The sequence below is a fragment of the Lithobates pipiens genome, unplaced genomic scaffold (assembly GCF_037356315.1).
Source record: "Lithobates pipiens isolate NorthernLeopardFrog02 unplaced genomic scaffold, aLitPip1_a1.2 Scaffold_19, whole genome shotgun sequence".
NCBI lineage: Eukaryota > Metazoa > Chordata > Amphibia > Anura > Ranidae > Lithobates > Lithobates pipiens.
Window position 1 is genome coordinate 506,846,761 of NW_027507764.1, and position 23,597 is coordinate 506,870,357.

Below are 23,597 nucleotides of genomic sequence, written 5' to 3' on the forward strand. Positions count from 1 at the left end.
TTAGGCGATCCCTGAAAACTCATCTCTGCAGGGAAGCCTATCCCACCTTCACCTAACTTTTAATTCTTCCATCCCCCATCTCCTACAGCTATTACCTATTTTACTATCTATTAGATTGTAAGCTTATATTACCTCTCCCCCCTTGTATTTTATTGTATTGTAACTGTATTGTCTCCCTTTATATTGTAAAGCACTGAGCAAACTGTTGGCACTATATACCGTATTTATCGGAGTATAACACACCCTTTTTTCCCCTTAAAATCAGGGGAAAATCGTGGGTGCATGTTATACGCCGATCCCCGCCGATCTCCGCTGACTGTGAGCAAATATGAGCGAGCGCCGCCGACATACAGAAAGCCAAGTGTATTCAGCTAGACTCAGCTCCTCTCGCAATACACTCGGCTTTCTGTATGTCGGTGGCGCTCGCTCATCTCCGCTCACAGTCAGCGGAGATCGGCGCCAATTTTAAATAATCAGCGGCTGGGCAATGCTGCACAGAGACTGGGAAGGCTGCAAAGGCACTGGGCAAGGCTGCAGATGGACACTGGACAAGACTGCAATAAGGGACAAGGCTGCAGATGGACACTGATAAGGCTGAATTGATGGGCATTTAAATGTACGTTTTTTTACTTAAAATGCCCTCCTAAACGTGGGGTGCATATTATATGCCAGCGCGTGTTATATGCTGATAAATACGGTAATTCCTGTATAATAATAATAATAATAATAATAAATAATAATAATAATCAATGCACTGGGGACTGGTTAACAGATCTAGGTACTTCTGATTTTTACACACATTTTTATGTAGATAAAAATACACATAAGCATGTTTTTTTACAATATACAATGATGAAGTCAAGTCTTTAGAAATATAAATGTTTTGCTCACTTTACAGTTAACAGACATACCTTATACTTTTGCACTTCTTGCCAAAACAGTAGTCCATTTTCAAAGAAATCTCCCTTAAGAGATATGAAACGCTGGAACTGGCTTGCAGTGATGGGGTTCAGTAAAGCTTTTCGGAAAGCGATAATATCTTTGGAGGAAGATATCCATTTACTGTCTAGGTGCTGTAAGGAAAAAAAAATTCTTTGTTTACCAGACTTTGCTCTCTCGTGTACCACTATCACAATCTTTGCAATATCCGACATGTAGTATATAAATGACCACATGACTCATCTATCTACACTGCCAGCATCCACTTATGTAGGAAATTGCCCTGTCAGAAACACCCACTGGTACCCATGCAAGCCCAAATAAATAGTTTACCATACTTCTCTGCTAGTTGTAACTGATACTAAAAAATGTATGTTCTCCCATCGGACAATACCGACCAATAATAAACCCTATACTATGCCCCTTCTGTGAGGGTAAGTACTTCAATAGGACTTTAGAAAACATTGCTTTTATTACATAATGTCATGCTACAGTTTTTCTTAGTTTTTTTTTACTGTCAATGATCAACAACAAACATTTTCAACCAGTAACAGCTTTTATTTTTAAAGTGACCATATAGGTTGGAGACATAAGGAATCCAATGGTAATTGTTGCCGCAATGTCAAAAACACTGCAATTTTTTGGCCCTAACCACAAAACATACAATCTTGTCACACGCGCGGCTAAAATAACTTTTGTTTTACTAGCATGCTTATTTTTCCTTATTTTTTTTTTTTTTTAATGCAGTCTCCAAATGATTCTAGGTTACATCTCATCACATCAGAAGATCATACCATTGATGACCATTTTATGAGATACTTAGAAATAAAACAGATACTCACATGATTCTTCTTTTAGCTGACACTATATCCATCATTCTTTCACTATACAGACAGTGGACCATACAGACAATACTATGTGGGTTATCTCAATTAATTTCTATTTTGTTTTACATAACTTACTTTTTATTGATGTTTTCTACAGTACAATAAAGTGTAAGAAAACACAAAAGCTGAATTTCTTACAGCATACAATAAATATATCAAAGCAGTGTTATTCAGAGCAGCGAGTACATCAATAAGGTAAGGCACATAGAACTACCTAAGTCCTAAGGTAAGGCGCATAGCTTGACTCATTTGGATGATGCAGTCCCGATGCAATAAGAAAACAGACACTATTTCATATGCCTGGTAGGGGGCCTCAACTAGAATTCTTAAAAGGCCCTAGACTTAGGGAAAGCAGGTGTTTTTTCCACAGCAAGGTTGTCTAGCACAAAGTTGTCCTCAAAATCTTGAACCAAAGGGAAAGTTTAGAAGGAGAGCTCTTCAACATATCCATCTGGGTGCGCATGCCGGGCACACTGCCAAAACCTTTAGATCATGGGTCTTCAAACTATGGCCCTCCAGTTGTTCAGGAACTACAATTCCCATCATGCCTAGTCATGTCTGTGAATGTCAGAGTTTTACAATGCCTCATGGGATGTGCAGTTTCTCAACAGCTGGAGGGCCGTAGTTTGAGTACTGCTTTAGATGTGCAGTAAGGTTCTCTATGGGTTTAACATCTCTAATTCTAGCACTTAGTTCTGGGAGATTGGGTAGTTCAGTTTTTTCTCATTTATTTTTTTCTCATTTATCAGTTATCTATCTAGCTGCAATGATTGTGTGATATAACAGTTTTGTGGCACGTTTTAAAAAAGTTTGGAGTGGTAAGCCTAGAAGATAAGATGTATCAAGGAATAGACAGATTCCCAAAAAGCTTAAAGTGGCGTTCCACCCAAAAATTGAACTTCCACTTATCTAGTTCCCCCCCCCCCCTCCGGTATCACATTTGCCACTTTTCAGGGGGGAGGGAGGATCAGATACTCATCTAATAAAGGTATTTGCTCCCACTTCCGTTGAAAGATCACCGCAGAATCCATGGCTATCTAGGTCATGTTCGGCCCCTTCTCCTTCCTACCGCTGAACCCAGTCTTAATGTTTGTATAGTATCAAAAAATGTCTGTTTTATTGACGGGCAAAAACATAATTGGAGAAAACAAATTTCTTACATACTGAATCCCTCCCACTTAAATGATTATTTGACAATGTTGACAATGTTGTCTAGTCATGGCAATGTCTGTATTTCACAGCAGAAGATTTCCAAATAATAGCTTTATGAAATAATACTGAATAATGTCAATTCAAATAATCTACCTTCCATACTCCCAGTTTCTTCTTGTTTGTTTGGGATATAACATCCTCTGCCACATCCTTCATCTGTGACTGGAGACAAATCAAATACACTGTGTAAATATTCAATATTTCATATACGGTTGTTAAAAATTACAATATTTTAGCTACCACACAATCTATCGCACTAATACAACAATGGACAACATGGTATTTCTGGGTCCCACAATAATAGGGAAGATAGGCCAGAGATTGCCAACTCTTAAAGAAGAAATACCCATTCATCCACCTTCATGCTTCTTACTGCTGTAAAGGACACAGGGTAAACACTTTGAGCAGGTCAGTGCAAATGTATCTTTGCTGTGCTGTGACCTCTAGATGTTGCAGAGGGATTTAAAGGTATTCTCAAACCACCAAGGAGATATAAGCCTACCAATGTCTTCTGGGATGTCTCCTAACTGATGTAGGAGAATCTGTGGAGGATTCCAAACCAACTCTACTGTCACCTCTTAGTTCAAAAGAACAGCATTTAATTCCAAGGTGCCCCAAAACTAACAAGTTCTATTACAAAGAATAAGCTTTGATTACAGATGATCAGCATACAACATTCGAATTATGAGAATTGCCGCTCCCGCTTCAGGCAGTCATTTCTCCTTATACACTCTCCATCCAATGATAGCCCCTAAAAAAAAGGCTCATAATAGCGCAGTACCATAACCATAACCATAACTACATAAAACAAAAAAAGCATGCTAGTGCTAAAGTCCGAGAAGTCTTTAAAATAAAAGCAAAAAATAAATAGTAAAAGTTCAACCAAAAATGGATATGGTCTTATGGGGTTAAAATAGTCTTTCAAATTGCTTTAGATTACCAAGGAAAGGGTTAACTTGGTGTGGTGTGCACGGTGCTATGCTGCTCCATCCACCAGCAGTGAAAAACTGACAGCTGCGAAATACAAAGAAAGAGACAGAGCGCACAAGCCCCTAGTGCAACACCATTTACTAATTAGAGATACAAAGTACTAAAGAAACACTAAACACTCATATGGTCTTAAAACAGAAGTGTCTATGGTTGTGCTGTGATGTAGCTCTGGCACACAGGGCTCCAGGCAGGATTCGGAGCGAGCGGAGATGAGTAGTCCCAATAGGATGATGTACAGCCACCGACAAGCTGCACGTGAGCCACCCACTTACAGCAGAAATCCTCCGGAGATGAGAGAACCCAACTGGACTCCACAGGCACCTGATGCACGAGCTGGAACAGCGGAAGAATGAAGCTAATGGTCGCTATGACAACATGTTTCGGAGGGTGTAGCATCCTTCCTTAGGTCTCAGGAGCATTCATGCGCTCTGTCTCTTTCTCTCTTTCTTTGTATTTTCCATAACCACAACTAATCTGATTAAAATCCATAAAAAACGCTCAAAAAGGTTCTATAAAACATCGTCTTTAAACAGACCATCAACTGTCAGTGTGACCGCTTCCCATTTGTCAGGTACATGGCGTCTCACCCCCTCGTAGTTCCACTAACCAACATCACGTAATTTCCAGGCTAGCGTGCTTGCATCACTTCTGGTCCTGCATGTGGTAAAGCACTGATGCATTTTGTCCATATGGACTTCCTCATAGGGCCACCACGTGGTTATGGTACTGTACGGTATGGTATGGTATGGTTACGGCACTGAACCATTGTGAGCCTCTTTTTTTTATGAGGGATTATTAGATGGAGAACCTATAAGAAAATATGACTGCCTGAAGCAGGAGGATCCTGGAAAAGCTGGAAACCAATTTTCATCATTAGAGTGTTATAGGTCAATCATCTATGATGTGAGGCATTAATTTTTGGTGAGTTTATTCAATCTACACTGTGGGAGTGGTTATCATGAGTACTGCATGAAGATTGATATATTATTGAAGAGTGATGGACACTATTGGTGATTTATAGCCCATACTTACGTGGATATATTTTTTCTGACTATGTTATTTTGAGTTATTTGTGATATTTGGTCATTTGTATTTAGTTGCATTTTTGAATTGGGGTTATTATGTGCAGCACCACCTAATGTTTGTATATATTTTGTTTTTACAGACACTATTTATAACAGTGACTATGCCCTATGCTGTGACCTCCTGCCTTTTTACCAGTAAGCTTCCCTTGCTGTCCGTACCATCCTGAACAGCCTACTGTGAAAATAAATTGCATTAAACAAAGTGTGATTCTTACTTGCATCTTCCGGCGTTCCCTGTATTCTTCTGTTGACAGGAACATAGGAAGCCATTTCTTCTCTATCCTCATCCGGACATATTTCTGTATTTCAACAAGGACAGCAGAGGATAGGCGATCATGAAGAATTTTCCCCCAGCCCCCTGCCAGATTCATAACCTGCAGAAAAGGATGAGTCAATGTGTTACTATGTCATTTTTTGTTTTAGGTCAAAGTGTTCAAAAATGGAAGAACATACATCTTGCCTAAAAAAACATATACAATTTTTTTTTGATGTTTACACCCTAAACAAGTCTACTTTTTGCTACGGTAATTCTCTTTGAACAGTAATGTCTGTGATTTAGAAAAATGGAATTAGATTTATAAATTAATTATTACGTTACTCTAGGCTTTATATACTGTAAATCTAGTGAAATCTTAAAGGTGACACTAAATGATGTCCTTTTTCCGCACAAATAATCCATATGTATTAACTACTTAATGGCCCTGTAATCTATTTTTTATCAAATTGTTTCTTAATGTGTTTCTCTGTCTCCTTGTAATGTCCTCCATGAGCTCACATACCTCCTCGTTTCCCCCTTCACTTCTCTTTGCTTGGAATGAGCCATGCACATGCACACTATAAATCCCATAGTCTATGGTCCCTAGAACATCTTGGGAGTGAGAAAGACAGGGTGGCTCTGCTCCTACACACAGTGGGACCATGGAGAACGAACATAGTCACCCTCTAATAATGGGAAGTCCATAAATGCAATGAGTGGGAAAGGGTGGGGCATTAGATTGCTTAACGCTGCATTGATGGCAACCACATAAGGAGGTCTGTGGGGTAAGTGGCACTTGCTTGTGATTCAATAGTTATCTAGTTTGATTTGTATGTAGTGGAATACATTTGTGTCAGTTGAGTCAATTAGGCTGCCCTATAATACTTCAGGAGATTTGGTACAGGCAATTGGCCTGATTATTTGAGAGCGTACAATGTAGTCTCTCCCTATTTTGACCTGGATATATACAGTATAACAGACACTAGAATTAGACCTTTTTAAACTATTAAATTTCTTCAAAAACTACCACAACCTAATAATAAATTTACTCATCATCGCAATGTAATCTGTTGTTAGTGTACCCAAGGATGGCATGAATACAAAAGAAATAACATAAATGGAAATGGAAAAACAAATGGGTCATAAAAAACACACTGTAAAATAAAAATACCAGGACACAGATCCAGTCTGGTCAGGAAAGAGATACAGTTGCAGATACAATCTTAAGTTACAGTGCCTTGCGAAAGTATTCGGCCCCCTTGAACTTTTCAACCTTTTGCCACATTTCAGGCTTCAAACATAAAGATATAAAATTTTAATTTTTTGTGAAGAATCACCAACAAGTGGGACACAATTGTGAAGTGGAACAAAATCTATTGGATAATTTAAACTTTTTTAGCAAATAAAAAACTGAAAAGTGGTGCGTGCAAAATTATTCGGCCCCTTTACTTTCAGTGCAGCAAACTCACTCCAGAAGTTCAGCGAGGATCTCTGAATGATCCAATGTTGTCCTAAATGACTGATGGTGATAAATAGAATCCACCTGTGTGTAATCAAGTCTCTGTATAAATGCACCTGCTCTGTGATAGTCTCAGGGTTCTGTTGAAAGCGCAGAGAGCATCATGAAGACCAAGGAACACACCAGGCAGGTCCGTAATACTGTTGTGGAGAAGTTTAAAGCTGGATTTGGATACAAAAAGATTTCCCAAGCTTTAAACATCCCAAGGAACACTGTGCAAGCGATCATTTTGAATTGGAAGGAGTATCAGACCACTGCAAATCTACCAAGACCTGGCCGTCCCTCTAAACTTTCAGCTCAGACAAGGAGAAGACTGATCAGAGATGCAGCCAAGAGGCCCATGATCACTCTGGATGAACTGCAGAGAACTACAGCTGAGGTGGGAGAGTCTGTCCATAGGACAACAATCAGTCGTACACTGCACAAATCTGGCCTTTATGGAAGAGTGGCAAGAAGAAAGCCATTTCTCAAAGATATCCATAAAAAGTCTCGTCTAAAGTTTGCCACAAGCCACCTGGGAGACACACCAAACATGTGGAAGAAGGTGCTCTGGTCAGATGAAACCAAAATCAAACTTTTTGCCCACAATGCAAAACAATATGTTTGGCGTAAAAGCAACACAGCTCATCACCCTCAACACACCATCCCCACTGTCAAACATGGTGGTGGCAGCATCATGGTTTGGGCCTGCTTTTCTTCAGCAGGGACAGGGAAGATGATTAAAATTGAGGGGCAGATGGATGCAGCCAAATACAGGACCATTCTGGATGAAAACCTGTTGGAGTCTGCAAAAGACCTGAAACTGGGACGGAGATTTATCTTCCAACAAGACAATGATCCCAAACATACAGCAAAATCTACAAAGGAATGGTTCACAAATAAACGTATCCAGGTGTTAGAATGGCCAAGTCAAAGTCCAGACCTGAATCCAATCGAGAATCTGTGGAAAGAGCTGAAAACTGCTGTTCACAAACGCTCTCCATTCAACCTCACTGAGCTCAAGCTGTTTTGCAAGGAAGAATGGGCAAGAATTTTAGTCTCTCGATGTGCAAAACTGATAAGAGACATACCTCAAGTGACTTGCAGCTGTAATTGCAGCAAAAGGTGGCTCTACAAAGTATTAACACAAAGGGGCCGAATAATTTTGCACGCCCCACTTTTCATTTTTTTATTAGTTAAAAAAGTTTCAAAAATCCAATAGATTTCGTTCCACTTCACAATTGTGTCCCACTTGTTGGTGATTCTTCACAAAAAATTAAAATTTTATATCTTTATGTTTGAAGCCTGAAATGTGGCAAAAGGTTGAAAAGTTCATGGGGGCCGAATACTTTCGCAAGGCACTGTATTTGTTAGCAATAGACTAAAGGGGCCTACCAAAACTATATACATGGATTCCAGAAAGTGCCCACAGAAAGGGATACAAGAACAGTCAGACCAAAATGGTCACGCCTCAGATACGCCAGAGCTATAGTGATTCCATTTGATCCAGATGGAGTAAAACGTATCATAGTTGTCATTGCATTGTGCCATCCACTCCTCAGGTTCCATTAACCAAGACACCAGCTTCACCCAGTCCTCCCTGCCAGGAACCTGGGGCATCTTCCAATACACAAGAATCAGACGCTGAGATGCAATAAGGAGGTGCGGCAAAGCACTCCTCTTATAGTGACTGCTGATCATTTTCTTTATTTAATACAGCAATTACAGAACTAAAATCCTCAATACTTTTCTTTTTTTCCAATCAATAAACAAAGACTGCAGCATAAAATAGAATAGAATTGCTTGCTCATCTTATACCTGTTCTTGTTGGTCTCTCGTAGCCGGACTGTTTGGACCAAAGAAATATTTTTTATTAAGGTATTTATTCTTTATATCCTTTGATTTTTCTTGCCTTGTTTCTTTATCTTTGTGAGGCATTCTTCTGAGCTGCTCGAGATCAAGCCAGCACATTAGATCCATGCTGAAAAAGTAATGAGAAGAGCCCCATGAAAACACAAAGCAAATTGACAGGATAACTCAAGGGCTCTGTTTCTTCTTCCCAGTAGGTGCAAAAAGATACTTTTACTTTAAGGTTTGATACTGTTATGCAAAAAGCACATGAAAAGATGTTTACATTTTAGTAGTCAATTTATATATTTCATTAGAAAAAAAATTACAAATAATAATTCTAGGGTGGCAGAAATAAAAATTATATATACAAAAAAGTTCAAAATGCAGTACATTTCCTGATACTACACAAAAGAAATTATATGCCTTAAAACTAGCAATAAAGTGCAATGTACTCCTTATTGCACACAGTGTCCTTATAAATTCCAATCAATCGTTCAAAAGAGAACAATCGTGCAAAAAAACAACAAAAGAGAATGATCGTAAAAAAATAAAAAACAGTCCATTTGGTGATCTGTGATATCACTAGATGAATGAAGGTAAATTTGTTCACTCTAATCCACCTCTGTGCATATATATATATATATATATATATATATATATATATATATATATATATCCTTGTGTCACCGTCACCAGTTGTGCCCTCACCTTATTTATAGGTTTAATAGCTACACCTTTAGATTACAATCAATCCTCTGCTTAGCCTCTTTAGATTTTCCTTCAGGGTATGCTCCATCCTTATTAATTTACCATTGGTATCCACTCACATCGCCCACATGCAAGGTAATAAAGCTTATAATAGTGATTTACTGTTTTAAAAGATTTATTTATATAAAACATAAGACAGATTTCACTCACATTTCTTCAGATTATAATGTGAAGAAGTAGAGTGTGGGAGAGGCTGAAATTGACCCAAGCCTGTTGTGATCATGGTACCTATGCCCCTGCTTACAAATACTGTACATTGTAAGACAGTAGAAGTTATGCTGTGTGTATACCCCAACCTCACAATGGCATCATCATAACTGCCAATAAAACTCAGGAAGGAATTCCCTTTAAATTTATATGAGCATAGCTTTTATTTAGTTCCTAAGTCAGTCCTGATCAGCTATGACATGTGGAGGAAGAAGAGAAGCTACTACTTTTTTTAATTGTGTAGCACTGTTAGAACTCTGAGGTCCCTATGACCAAATTTATTTATTTTTTCAATAAAGCATAGAAGCTTACCTACAATGTTATTGTGGTTAAGTTATGTGTTTAGTTTAGATGTAAACAGTGCCTTAATTCTTTTGCCCCATACACACGGTCGGAAATTCAGACGGAAAAAGTCTGATCAGATTAGGTTGTCGGAAAATCCGATCGTGTGTGGGCTCTATTGGACTTTTTCTGTCGGAATTTCCAACGGAAAAAGTTTGAGAGCTGGATCTTTTTCCGATCGTGTGTAGAGAATTCCGACGCACAAAGTGCCACGCGTGCTCAGAAAAAATTTGTAGACGAAAGCTATTGGCTACTGGCCTCTACGTAGTCCCGTCACACGTTTTGTGCGACCGTGTGTATGCAAGACAAATTTCGGCCAAAATCTGTCTGAAAAAATCTGACGGATTTTGTGGTCGGAATGTCCGACCGTGTGTATGGGGCATTATGCCCCATACACATGGTTGGAAATTCCGACAGAAAAAGTTTGACCGGATTATGTTGTCAGAAAATCCAATCGTGTGTGGAAAAAGTTTGAGAGCTGGATCTAACATTTTCCGACAACAAAATCCGATCAAACTTTTTCCGATCGTGTGTAGAGAATTCCGATGCCCAAAGTGGCACGCATACTCAGAAAAAATTTGGAGACGAAAGCTATTGGCTACTGGCTTCTATGTAGTCCCGTCGTACGTTTTTTACGTCACCTCGTTCTGAACGATCAGATTTTTTGACAACTTTGAGTGACTGTGTGTATGCAACACAAGTTTTGGCCAAAATCCGTCGGAAAAAAAATCTGACGAATTTTGTGGTCGGCATGTCCGACTGTGTGTCTGGGGCATAAGCCTGTAATAATCTGATTGGGACAAAAAAGTGTTCTTTATAGAAAAAATATTTAAAAAGTCAGTAGATGCTTGATGTAGCAGGTAGTGTTTAGACACTGCACCTCAGGTGGGCCCACATCTTTCACCAGGATGACCTGCTTGTATACTTATCCTGTTGGTCCTTGGGAGCCTCTCTATTGCTATAGCTACTGGTCTCCAAGCCTGACCCCATGTGGGAAAAATTTGCATCCCCCCTTTATTTTGTGTTTCCCCATGTTTGTTGGTGGTCTTTTATATTATTTTAAACTCCTAACGAAGCTCTAGTTTGAGCAAAACATCTAGGGTTTTCTTTTACGGGCACTTTTTTGGAATTTGATTTTGGGGTTTACACATGGTCTATTGGGAAGGGGGGTTTTGAGCAACTCCTTGATATTTGGTGGTTAGCAATCCAGTTTTTTTGAAAAAGGCAGCAGAGGAAATAGGGAGGTTGACCCTATGGAACATCATACATTGAGGGTTTTGAACATCAACTTACCTCCCTTGCTAAGTTGTTACTAATTTTATAATGGTTTTGCACTGTGCAGCATTTATGTACCTCTATGTTTTTGATTTTGAGAATTAGGGACCTCCACTACGGTGTGATACTACCCCAGAGAACCCCCCCCCCCAAGCCATATTAAGGTTGCTATGGGATTGGAGTGGAGAGTGTTCCCTTCCCTTTTTGGATAATCACTGACCACCAATATCAGATTGATATAATTTAATTTGGATCTGGGGAACAACACCCCCCTTAAAAGTAAAAAACATACACGCAGTTATTGGTATACATTTTATAAAAAGTCCTTAATAAAGGTTACGTTTTATACTGGTGGCTTCTAGTGCATACATAGAGCAACACACCCTCGTTTTGTAGTAGTTAACAAGGAAACACTTATACTGCAGTGAAGGTGCAGGTAAGGTGCACCCGCCTGAAAGAAAACTTGTTTAGTTCTGTGAAGCACACCTCATAAAGCCCTTCCATAACCCCACACTGTTAAATACACAATTGCAATACGTTTCTTGTAAAATACACAGTGAGACACCTAGGGAGCACATTTGGCCACAGTGACACTGGGAGGAATTAATGTGCCCATTAAAATGCTGGCACTGGTTCTGCTGAGAAGCCAGGTCCGGCTTGAGGCAGATGTTTTTATTCTGTACAACACTGATAACATGGATTTTGGGAATTGCCAAGCTCAATATTAATGCCTCTTGAACAATGTAATATATGTGTGCCTAGACCCAATCAGCTTTTCCTGTAAACTTAATTTATTGGGCACATTTGCATGAAAATGTTCATGTCATAACACACGTGTGAAGAATGTGAGAATGATTTATGAGTCTCAAACAAACTGGCAAAGCTGCAAGTACAACAAAGTTCTAGAACAAAAGCCATTACTAAATATGCAGTAAAGACCATCACGTTGTAAAGCGTTGTGCAAACTGTTGGCGTTATATAAATCCTGTATAATAATAATAATAATAAAGGGGCTCAATGACAATGCTTCTCTTATCTTTTAAAAACTGGCCCCACTGAAGCTAACGCAAATAAAACCTGAACTTAAACAGTGGTAGAGCTGTTCCCATAACAATCAATTACTATTATTTACTATTAGTATTTATACACAGCTCCATCATATTACATGCAGGTTTATGGTACACATAGAACCATTCACATGAATCCCTGTATACCAAAAGAATAAAAATTTCTATCTCTACTGCACCCATACAAGTTACAGCCAACTTAGGAAGATGCTAAAAACTTGTCGCTATGTTTTGTTTTGCTTTTTTAATCAGCTAGAGCAGCCTTTCTCAACCTGTTCAACACAGAGAAACCCTTGAAATAGTTCTCCGGTCTTGAGGAACCCCTGCTAAAAATTAGAAATCTACAACTCATGATACATTAGTGTGATGGGCAGTGGGAAGAATGGTCCTTACACTTGGGGTCATTGGGAAGAATTACCTCCTTACAGATAGCTAAAAACATTAATGGTGTGAGTGGGAACTTATCTGAGAGGCAGAAATTGCCCAATGCTGAAGGAACCCCTAGCAACCTCTGGAGGTTCCACGGAACCCTGGTTGAGAATCACTGAGCTAGAGCCATGGAAGAAACATACCAAAAACACAAGGAGAACATACAAACTCTATGAGGACAGTCTCTCTTGTCCCAGATTTACAAGGAGAGAGTGCTAAAACTTAGCTCCTATGCATGCCCAGTAAAGATTAATTTCCCACTATAGGAAAACAAAATCTCACTGGTTGCTATATGCGACAGCTCCACTTCTGCTCTGTGTTTGTTTACTGACTTCATAAATCAGACATTTGGTGTTTGTCTCAGGCTGATGCATATGGTCTGCTCTGTTTTGCATTATTTCCCTGCAGATAATGGGGTTTATTTACTAAAGGCAAATCCACTTTGCACTACCAGTACACTGCAAGTGCACTTGGAAGTGCAATCCCTGTAGCTCTGAGGGGAATATCTGAAATGAGGGGAAGCTCTGCTGATTTCTATCATCCAATCATGTGCAAGCAAAAATGCTGTTTTTTTATTTTCCTTGCATGCCCCCCTCAAATCTACAGCAACTGCACTTCCAAGTGCACTTGCAGTGTACATTTGCCTTTAATAAATAAACCCCAATGTCTACCTCAGCTATACCTGTTCTTCCACATATATTGATTAGTGTGACAAGGCCAGGTCCACAGGTACAGCAATGTAGCTCTCAGTGATGTCATACATGGCTGTTATTAATGTCATACTTTAAAACTTTTCTATGGTCCTACGGAACCAACAGAATTCTGAGAGGAGGAAATAAAGAGATCCTACATGTCTGAATGTGTCATTATTGTCCCATACTCTGACTCTTTAATGTAAACTTTTCATAAGGGAAATATGTAGGCTGCTATTTCTGCCATCCCTCTGCATATTTAATACTAGATAGTCCTGGCATTATTGATTCCCTGGCTTAAACTCTTTCACTTTCAGAGTCAATGACCAGGAACAAGTATGGAGAACAGGAAAGACAGCAAAAAAACAGCAATAAAATCAAAGATTAACATAATGAGAAGTCACCTGGACATCATATCCCTAAATATAGGAGCACAAAGAAAATTTGAACATAAAGATTTGAACTTTCAAGATGCCATGAATAAGATCAAAGAATTATTAAAAGATATTTTTTTCCAGCATGTATCATTGATTGACCACTTAAGCCCTGGGAGGTTTCACCTCCTTCCTGACCAGAGCACTTTTTAACTTTTTGCTATAAATAAATATCCTCAAACATGTTTTTAAAAAACAAATTTATTCATCAGTTTAGGCCAATATATATTCTTCTACATATTTTAGGTAAAAAAATAAAAATAAAAAATCGGAGTAAGCGTATATTGATTGGTTTGCTCAAAATATATATCATCTACAAACTATGGGAAAGATTTATGGCATTTTTATGGCATTTTTATGATTATTTTTTTTACTAGTAATGGTGGTGATCTGAGATTTTTAGCGGTAGTTTGACATAGACAGATTTGACACTTGACACATTTTTGGGACCATTGACATTTATACAGCGATAAGTGCTATAAAAATGCACTGTTTACTGTGTAAATGTCACTGGTAGGGAAGGAGTTAAGACTAGGGGGCGATCAAGGGGTTAAATGTGTGTTTCCTCAGTGTGTTCTAACTCTATGGGGATAGGACTGAGTAGGGGGGAGACATATTGCTGTTCCTACTTATTAGAAACAAACAACATGTCTCCTCTCCTCTGACATCACAGGGATTTTTGTGTTTACACACACAAATCCCCATGCGGGCACTCGTGCATGCGATCGCGCATGGCCACCAGAGATCGCTACTGCCGGCCACGCACATGAGCCCTCTGGCGGCTCTTAACCTCCCTGGCGGTATGATTACTTCAGATTTTAGGTGCTGAAAGCCGTACCATTATTTTGCATGGTGTTTTATATTGTAAGCCTGTAATTCTTAGAAATAATGCACTTAAATCTGTCCAAACAAGTCTAGTAGACTTCCCGGGAATGATAAAGTTTGAAACATGAAATCGTAAATGATAATATAGTAAATAACTATAAATAATTATAACAAATAATAATAATAAAAATGATTCAATAATGTAATCAAATCAAAAACACTGAAATTTGCTCAGTTGCAAAATTTTAGCTGTCATTACTTTTAGTGTTTGATGATGAATTTTCCCACAAATCACTATCGCTCAGTTCTGCAAGTGATTCTAATATATTATCGCTGTTTTCTAGCTGGTCTAAAAGCAATTTTGACGTAAACTGACATTTTTTGGTTTCTATGGACAATCTCCAGTTTCCTGGCAGAAAGAATAGTATTTATAATATAAAACTGCATGCAGGACACTGGACAAATCACTAGGGACAAAGGGGATGTGTAACAGTACTGTAATCTGTAAGATTACTGTATACTGTATCTACACTGTGTTTTTAACTTTTTGAATTTGGCTCTGAACTCCGTCCTTGTGCATCGCAACACTCGCAGGGAAGGGAGCTCGGCACTGTGAATCGAGCGAGACACAGCGGCTCACAGATCACAGCAGGGAGACATCGCAGGATCCTGAGGACAAGGTAAGTAACCTCTACATGGATCCTGCAATGCGATCCCGAGTCTGGCTCGGGGTTACCGCTTTTGGTACTGAAATCTCACCCTGATCCAGACTCGGGAATTCCACCAGGGAGGTTAGAGGAAACCCCATACAGTTACAGGGTTTCACGCAGGGGAATGATTCTGCCCTCGTAAATAGACGTGAGGCGGTCGGGAACTGGTTAAAATACACCACAGTAAGAAAAGTGGTAGTCATCACTAACCCATCTTATAAACAGTGCTATATCACAAAATACAGCTGTTGTGTAAATATGTCACATTAAAATTACGAGTTAAAGATCTTTGATAAACAGCAATGATTATTCAACATAAGAAACCTGTAGTTCAACACATTTCACAATGAGCTTCATTGGGGAAAAATACTACATAATATAGATGTGTGGCATCCACTCAAAGGATCCTAGGAGATATCACTAGTCATAACCCAAGGATGGCCACCACCAGAGTTCAAAAGGGGCCATTGGTGGACCGCAGGGAGAGGAAACAGGGTAGCATACCAGCTTTAAAAAAAAATGTGTATGTAAAAAGGGGACCAGTGACTGGTGTCATCTCATGGGATCCTTTGAGTGGGTGCAAAACATTTATATTATGTAGTATTTCTTCTTGATGATGCTCATCATGGAACATGTTGAAGAACTACATATTACTTGTGTTGAATAATCATTGTATTTATCAAACATCTTCAACTTGTTATTGTAACGTGATGTATTTATACAACAGCTGTACTTTGTGATATAGCACTGTTTTTGGGATGTGTTGGTGGTGAATACCACTTTTCTTAGGCCCCTTTCACACATGCGGACGATATGTCCGTATTTAATCCATCCGTTTGCGGATGAAATACGGGCATACATTCATCCCTATGGGATAGCGGGTGTCTGCGGATGAACATCCGCAGACACCCGATTTCGTCCGCCTCCGCTACTGTCTGATTCTGCAGACGGAGGAAAATCCTATTTTTCTATCCGTCTGCAGAGCGGATCGGATAAACACGGACAGACGGTCCGTGCGCATCCGATCCCCATAGAGGAGAGCGGAGAGCTGACAGGGCGGTCCCCGCACAGTGTGCGGAGACCGCCCTGTCCGCAGCCGGCTCAGCGGGGACAACGGAGCAATCCCCGCTGAGCGAGTGGATCATCACGGGGCGGATCATTACTGATCCGCCCCGTGTGAAAGGGGCCTTACTGCAATATATTTTTTATTAATGATACATATTAAAATAAAATATCTTTTAATTAACCCTTGATCCTATTATCTGCATACTTGTTCTGGGTAAATAAAAGCACTGTGAAGACCCCTTTGAAAGAACTTTTTTCCTAAGAGATGGAAATATTACATGTTTTGCAAATACAGATAACTTACAGAAAATCAGCAATGTTAATAATTCACTCGCAGGTTATTTATCATTTCTGTACCTTGCAAAATTTTCCTCTAAGAAGGAACGAAAGTGCTCTAGTTCCATCCGATGACGCACCAGGGTGCCCAGGTTGTAATTCCTGTACTCCTCGGGTACCAACTCCCACAGGTTGGGCTCCTTAGGGATGTCAGGAGGTGGCACAAAGGCTGACTTCTTGGCCTGATCCTGATAAGACATATTTTCATAAAAATTTATTCTGCTTTAAAGAATGACAAAAGTGAGGTTTTATTGGGGAATCCAATGAGCTGTATGTTAAAATGTATTTCTATTCTTTTTCTATGGCTCTTTTCACACTACAGCATTATTTATTGGCCCAGATGTTATGTATACAGCAGTTCACAAAGTCTTCCTATAGAGGGACAATAAGGGGGGGGTTACTAAAACTGGAGCACTCAGAATCTGGTGCAGCCAATCAGCTTCTAACTTCAGCTTGTTCAACTAAGCTTTGACAAAAATAAACCCTGGAAGCTGATTGGTTTCTGTGCAGAACAGCACTAGATTTTGTATGCTGCACTTTTAGTATATCAACTCCTAAAAGTCACCCTTAGGCTGGCCATACGAGGGTCAAATTCCAAAATAATTTTCTTTAGAAAATCTTATCTAAGAATTTTTCGTTCAAATATCGCACCATTAGTGCAGCAATGGCCGATTTTCATCCTACCTAGGGGTAACACAAGCAACAATAAAAACTCTGTATTAGGGAAATCTTGATCAAAGTACCCATTGCTGAAAGCTGTTTTAAGCTATATAGAGTATTCCAAAAAAGTGAGTACACCCCTCACATTTTTGTAAATATTTTATTATATCTTTTCATGTGGCAACGCTGAAGATACACTTTGCTACAATGTAAAGTAGTGAGTGTAAAGCTTGTATAATAGTGTAAATTTGCTGTCCCCTCAAAATAACTCAACACACAGCTTAGTGTCTAAACCACTGGCAATAAAAGTGTGTACACCCCTAAGTGAAATTGTCCAAATTGGGCCCAAAGTGTCAATATTTTGTGTGGCCATCATTATTTTCCAGCACTACCTTAACCCTCTTGGTCATGGAGTTCACCAGAGCTTCACAGGTTGCCACTGGAGTCCACCTCCACTCCTCCATGACAACATCACAGAGCTGGTGGATGTTAGAGAGCTTACGCTCCTCCACCTTCCCTTTGAGGATGCCCCACAGATGCTCAATAGGCTTTAGGTCTGGAGACATGCTTGGCCAGTTTATCACCTTTACCCTCAACTTCTTTAGCAAGGCAGTGGTAGTCTTGGAGGTGTGTTTGGGGTCATTATCATGGTGTAATACTGCCCTGTGGCACAGTCTCCGAAGGGAGGGGATCATGCTCTGCTTCAGTAGGTCACAGTACATGTTGACATTCATGGTTCCCTCAATAAACTGTAGCTCTCCAATGCCGGCAGCATTTATGCAGCCCCAGACCATGACACTACCACCACCATGCTTGACTGTAGGTAAGACACACTTGTCTTTGTACTCCTCACCTGGTTGTCGCCACACACGCTTGACACCATCTGAACCAAATACGATTATCTTGGTCTCATCAGACCACAGGACATGGTTCCAGTAATCCATGTCCTTAGTCTGCTTGTCTTCAGCAAACTGTTTGCAGGTTTTCTTATGCATCATCTTTAGATTAGGCCACTTTCTGGGACGACAGCCATGCAGACCAATTTGATTCAGTGTGCAGTGTATGGTCTGAGCACTAACAGGCTGACCCCCTACGCCCACGCAGCTCAGTTTCAGGGTCTTGGCAATCTTCTTATAGTCTAGGCCATCTTTATGTAGAGAAACAATTCTTTTTTTCAGATTCTCAGAGAGTTCTTTGCCATGAGGTGCCATGTTGAACTTCCAGTAACCAGTATGAGAGAGTGAGAGCAACAACATCAAATTTAACACACCTGCTCCCTATTCACAACGGAGACCTTGTAGACAAGTCACATGCCACCAGGGAGGGAAAATTACTAATTGGGCCCAATTTTGACATTTTCACTTAGGGGTGTACTCACCTTTGTTGCCAGCGGTTTAGACATTAATGGCTGTGTGTTATTTTGAGGGGACAGAAAATATACACTGTTATACAAGCTGTACACTCACTACTTTACTACTTTGCATACATGTATCAAAGTGTAATTTCTTCAGTGTTGTCACATGAAAAGATAGAACAAAATATTTACAAAAATGTGAGGGGTGTATTCACTTTTGTGAGATCTGTATATATACTATATATATTTACTTTGTTATAACATCTGAAAACATGTAATTACATATTCTTTTAAACTTTAATTTCACTTTTTGAACTCGGCTGCACCGCAATCTCACAATATCTCACGGGATCACAGGCAGCCCACCCACTTTTACACTGATCTCTGCCGTTTTCTGAGGAAACACTTCTCCCCTGTTCTCCCTCTGAGAATTGAAGTTCTGAGCTTCATAAACTGAACTGAGAAAAAACTTTTCAGTTTAATAAACATATACCTTAGGCAGGAGGTGTGTTACTGGCCAAAACCAGATGAAATTAAAGGAATAAAAGTTCCCGCAAGTTTGGAATAAAGAAAAACAATGCAGTCACAATATCCAATGATTGGTAATTTAAAATATATTATATTATTTTTTTTGGGAGTTTAGTTATGCTTTACTTGTACTACTCCAAAGTTGCTCCGACATTGGAGTGAAACTTTGATGCAACTTTGGATGGGTGCAACTTGAATACGACTTTGGCTTTGACTAATGATAATGGACAAATGTTTCCCAACTGATGCATTTTATAACATTCAGGTATGACTTTCATGCAGCTTTTGTGGGTTAATATTGAAGTCTATGGCCCTCATAGTTGCACGAAAGGTGGACCAAAGTAGTGCATAAACTACTTTGAAGTCGCTGCAACTTTAAGTCACATGAATGGTTATCATTGGAAAACATGAGGAATGACTTGTCTTGCAAGTTTGATGTCCAAAGTTGCATGATAAGTAGCACAAGTGTAAATGGAGCCTTAGGACCACTTTTCAGTTTTTCTTTCTCTTTCTGTGTACCATGACAGTGATTTATCTTTACTTTCTGTTCCAGAGACACAGCAGGAATTAAGAGGGAATTTTTCCAAATCAAGGGGATAGCCTCTTTTAGACAGACAGCTGTTCCCAGGACTGGTTTACCCAGTGAAAGGTTCTCACCTTTTGTTTTGGTCACAACTAAAAAAATGTATATATCCCATAATTTTATGTACAGGAGACAATGGTCATCAAGACAAACAGGATACATCTCCCCAATGTGGACACAGGCAGCAAGAACAGCGAAAACAGACTGGGGTTCTATTCCCTTACCACTCTAATCACTTTAATTTATATAGTGTCAGCATACTCTGTTATGTTGTATGAAGTTAGAAACACCAAAAATATATGAATAAAACAGGAAAAACAAATACATATATACAGTTTAAAACATAAGTAGAAATTGCAAGACGCAAGAATTACCTTATGTGTCTAAAAACTGCATGTGTGTGTGTTTGTGTTTTGTACAAGATGCAATGCAAAACGTTTAACACTATGGTGTGCTGTTCTGAAGCCTTACAGGGTGTTTTTCATTTCATATACCATTCATACTTCATAAAATGAAACATGACATGTGTATCTATGGGGAAAACAGTGATAAATGAGCTCTTGTGCTTCACTATGGAGTTGATAAATGACTCCACTTGGAATTACTAATCTCATTGTGTAAAAGGGATTATCGGCTTGTTATGTTTGACGTTGTGGCTGTCGCCTTTCTTGGTATTTTGTTTGTCCAAAGTCACTTAGTGCTGACATCAGCATAAAGGATTTGGAAGATTAATTTAACCATGTTTCTTGGAAGATTTGCAACAGCAACAGCTTCATGTCTTCATCAAAGTATGAAATGTCTCTTTAAAAATATAAGACATCAGTCATTCACAGTCAGCAAGTCGGCAAGAGTCTGGGAGACAGACACTTTATGGGCCGGAATTGTCCCATTCCAGGCAAGGGGGGGGGGGGGGGGTGCTGGCTTAAAGCCTGACTTCAACAGTTCAACACATTTTTCAACACACTTTAATTGCACCTGTATCCCTTCTCATTGCAAGTAAACCATAATACAGATCTCAGATCAGACAGGAACTGGCTTCTCAGTTGTGTGTCCCATTCTTTGCCAGGCGGTGTTCCACTCTGCTGGGTGCTATCTGCCTGTGAAGTATTGTGCATGCTTGGTTACCTACTATGAATCATAATGGTAAGCTTGTCTCCTTGTACTGAGCATTCAACGATGTTCTCTGCTACTTCTTTTGCTGCTATGCTGTGAATAGCTTGTATTTCTATCTCCTGCAGTATAGGTCCATATGCAACATACATACAGCTGAGTAGGAGCAGAAGGAGAAAAGGAGATAAACATAATTTTCCCTTTGCTGACTCATATGAAGCTGTATCGATATGTAGTTAAAGCAATCACAAAGTGAGCAGTTTTTTTTTTTACTAGAAGTGTGTCATGGAAACATTATGTCTTGAATATTCATCTGCAAAATAAAGAGTATTTTGCTGCAGCAGTAGATAGGTCTCTAAAATACTGTGCTAATAAGGAATTATGTAATTGGGTGTTAGCCCCCCCCCCCTTTAGACAAAGTCTTCCTGTAGTGATGTAATGGGTGGAGGTAGTACCCATATAAATGCCAGGAGGGCAGGAGCCTGTGTGACTTATAGTATGGGAGCCAAATGCCCCACAGCAATGCAGATGTGGTCAGGGCAGGAAGCCCGGGTGGGATAGTCTAACTCTCAGAAAAGCCAGCTGCAGTCTTCTGGTCTAAGTGGACTGAGAGAGGGATGAAAAAAAGCCTTTTAGGCCTGACTAATGCCGCGTACACACGACTGGACTTTCCGGCAGAAAATGTCCGACGGTCTTCCCGACAGACTTTCGACAGAGTTACGACAGACTTCCGAATGAACGGACTTGCCCAGTCTGTTAGTTTTGAACGTGATGTCATACGACGGGGCTAGAAAAGGAAGTTCAATAGCCAGTAGCCAATAGCTGCCCTTGCGCCATATTTGGTCCATCGGACCAGCATACAAACGGTTTTCCAGATAGGAATTGAGTCCGTCAGACAGATTTGAAACATGTTCTATTTCAAGGTCCATCGGAATTTTTTAAAGAAAGACGATCAGACTATCTGACGGAATGATTCCGTCGGACCTATTCTGCCGGAAAGTCCGGTCTTGTGTACGCGGTGGGGAGTACAAATACCCCAGGAGGTCCTAGGAGAAGTGTCATGAGCTGGATTTATTCTGACCAGTGAAATTAATTAACCCCTCTAAAAGCTCCTTAAAGCTTTAGACACTTTTACAAGCAACAGGCATTTTTTCTGCAATAACGCTGCTGGCTTCTAGGGAAGTTAAAAAAATGTCCTGTGTACATGAGGCCTAAAGGCTAATGGCTGAGAATGTTGTGGGTAGGCCTCTGGCAAGGAGTTGGGCCCAAACGGTGAAGGGGACTGGATTGTTGTCCTATCCCAGAAGATAGGATGGGGGGGGGGGCATGGGAGCTTGGGTCATTTGGCACCAAAAGTCAGCCAATCAGAAGACACTTACGAGTGTCCAGTGTAGAGATATGGGCTCTACATTGGACTTACGGTAATGATGTCAGATGTGACCACCAGAGTATAGAGGAGAAGGAGCTGCAGAAACTGGTCTTACAGCTCAGAAGGAGCCTACAGGTTTAGAGATTTTAGTAAGTTTTTTTTGTAGTTCCCAGATCTAATAGAGCATTTAATCCTTGCAGTATGGGGGCAGCCCCTCTGCAAAGGAGCAGTTTTCTTTTACCTGGAGTTCAGCCTTAAATAGGGTCATTTCCAAGCTAATGGGCAGTATCCACATCACCAAGACGTGACATGGGCACTGCAAGATGTACCCTTCCACACCACAGTCTAGAAGAAGAAACATTTAAAATGTGGCCCGTAATGTCACTGCACTTTAAAGCAAGAAATAACAGCTTTTAATAACATTTTTAAAATAAAAAAAATCCAGATGGTCTAAAAGCAGGAGAAATTATTGTTTTTTTCAACGTGCACCTGCACCAACACTGTACATGCATTTCTACCCCTATACAATAGAAGTATATGGTACAAGGATCCGAGCAGCAACCTTCTCAGTATTTGTTGTTCAGGTCAGTGACCGGTCTCGTCTACTGCTCACCTCCAACCGCTCTAGGATATCCCACTCCCATCCATTTAAACCACAGTCATTACTATGAATGATTATATTATATGGCATTACAGGAAATAAGGGCGATTTAGCATACCATGGTTTGGAGGAAGGAAGACAAATCATCCAAACATTTTCACTTTGATCTACTAAATCCTAAATATTTTAATGGTCTCTTTTGAATAGGTCCTAAGTTCAGTTCATTATGAAAACAGATGGCAATGTTAAACAAAATATTAACATCTTAGCGCTGAATGAATTTATCACAGAAAAAAAAGTGTTTATATTTTAAAGCAATATTCTTCAGAACTAGTCTAAACAAAGACATATTTACAATTTTTTTAGTACATGAAAATGTCAGCAAATGTCATAATTTGCAATAAAATGCATTACAAATTTAGATCAAAAGATTTGAAATGTCTTTGAATCCAAGGTTGGAGAAGGAAGGTGAGGTTTATAGATGAATAACTGCATGCTCTGCAGGAAGCCAAGGTCCATTGTGG

General features: G+C 39.7%; 1 protein-coding gene across 1 annotated transcript in view; it reads right to left on the reverse strand.

Annotated features, from left to right (window-relative positions):
- The window catches only part of RGS22 (regulator of G protein signaling 22), a 151,095-nt gene that overhangs the window by 17,487 nt on the left and 110,011 nt on the right, over nt 1–23,597 (reverse strand). The window contains exons 17-21 of the mRNA XM_077493099.1: nt 16,890–17,056; nt 8,686–8,848; nt 5,329–5,487; nt 3,132–3,200; nt 912–1,073 (exon numbers count right to left, since the gene is read on the reverse strand). Coding sequence (XP_077349225.1) covers nt 912–1,073; nt 3,132–3,200; nt 5,329–5,487; nt 8,686–8,848; nt 16,890–17,056 — 720 coding nt within the window. The remainder of the gene's footprint in view (nt 1–911; nt 1,074–3,131; nt 3,201–5,328; nt 5,488–8,685; nt 8,849–16,889; nt 17,057–23,597) is intronic.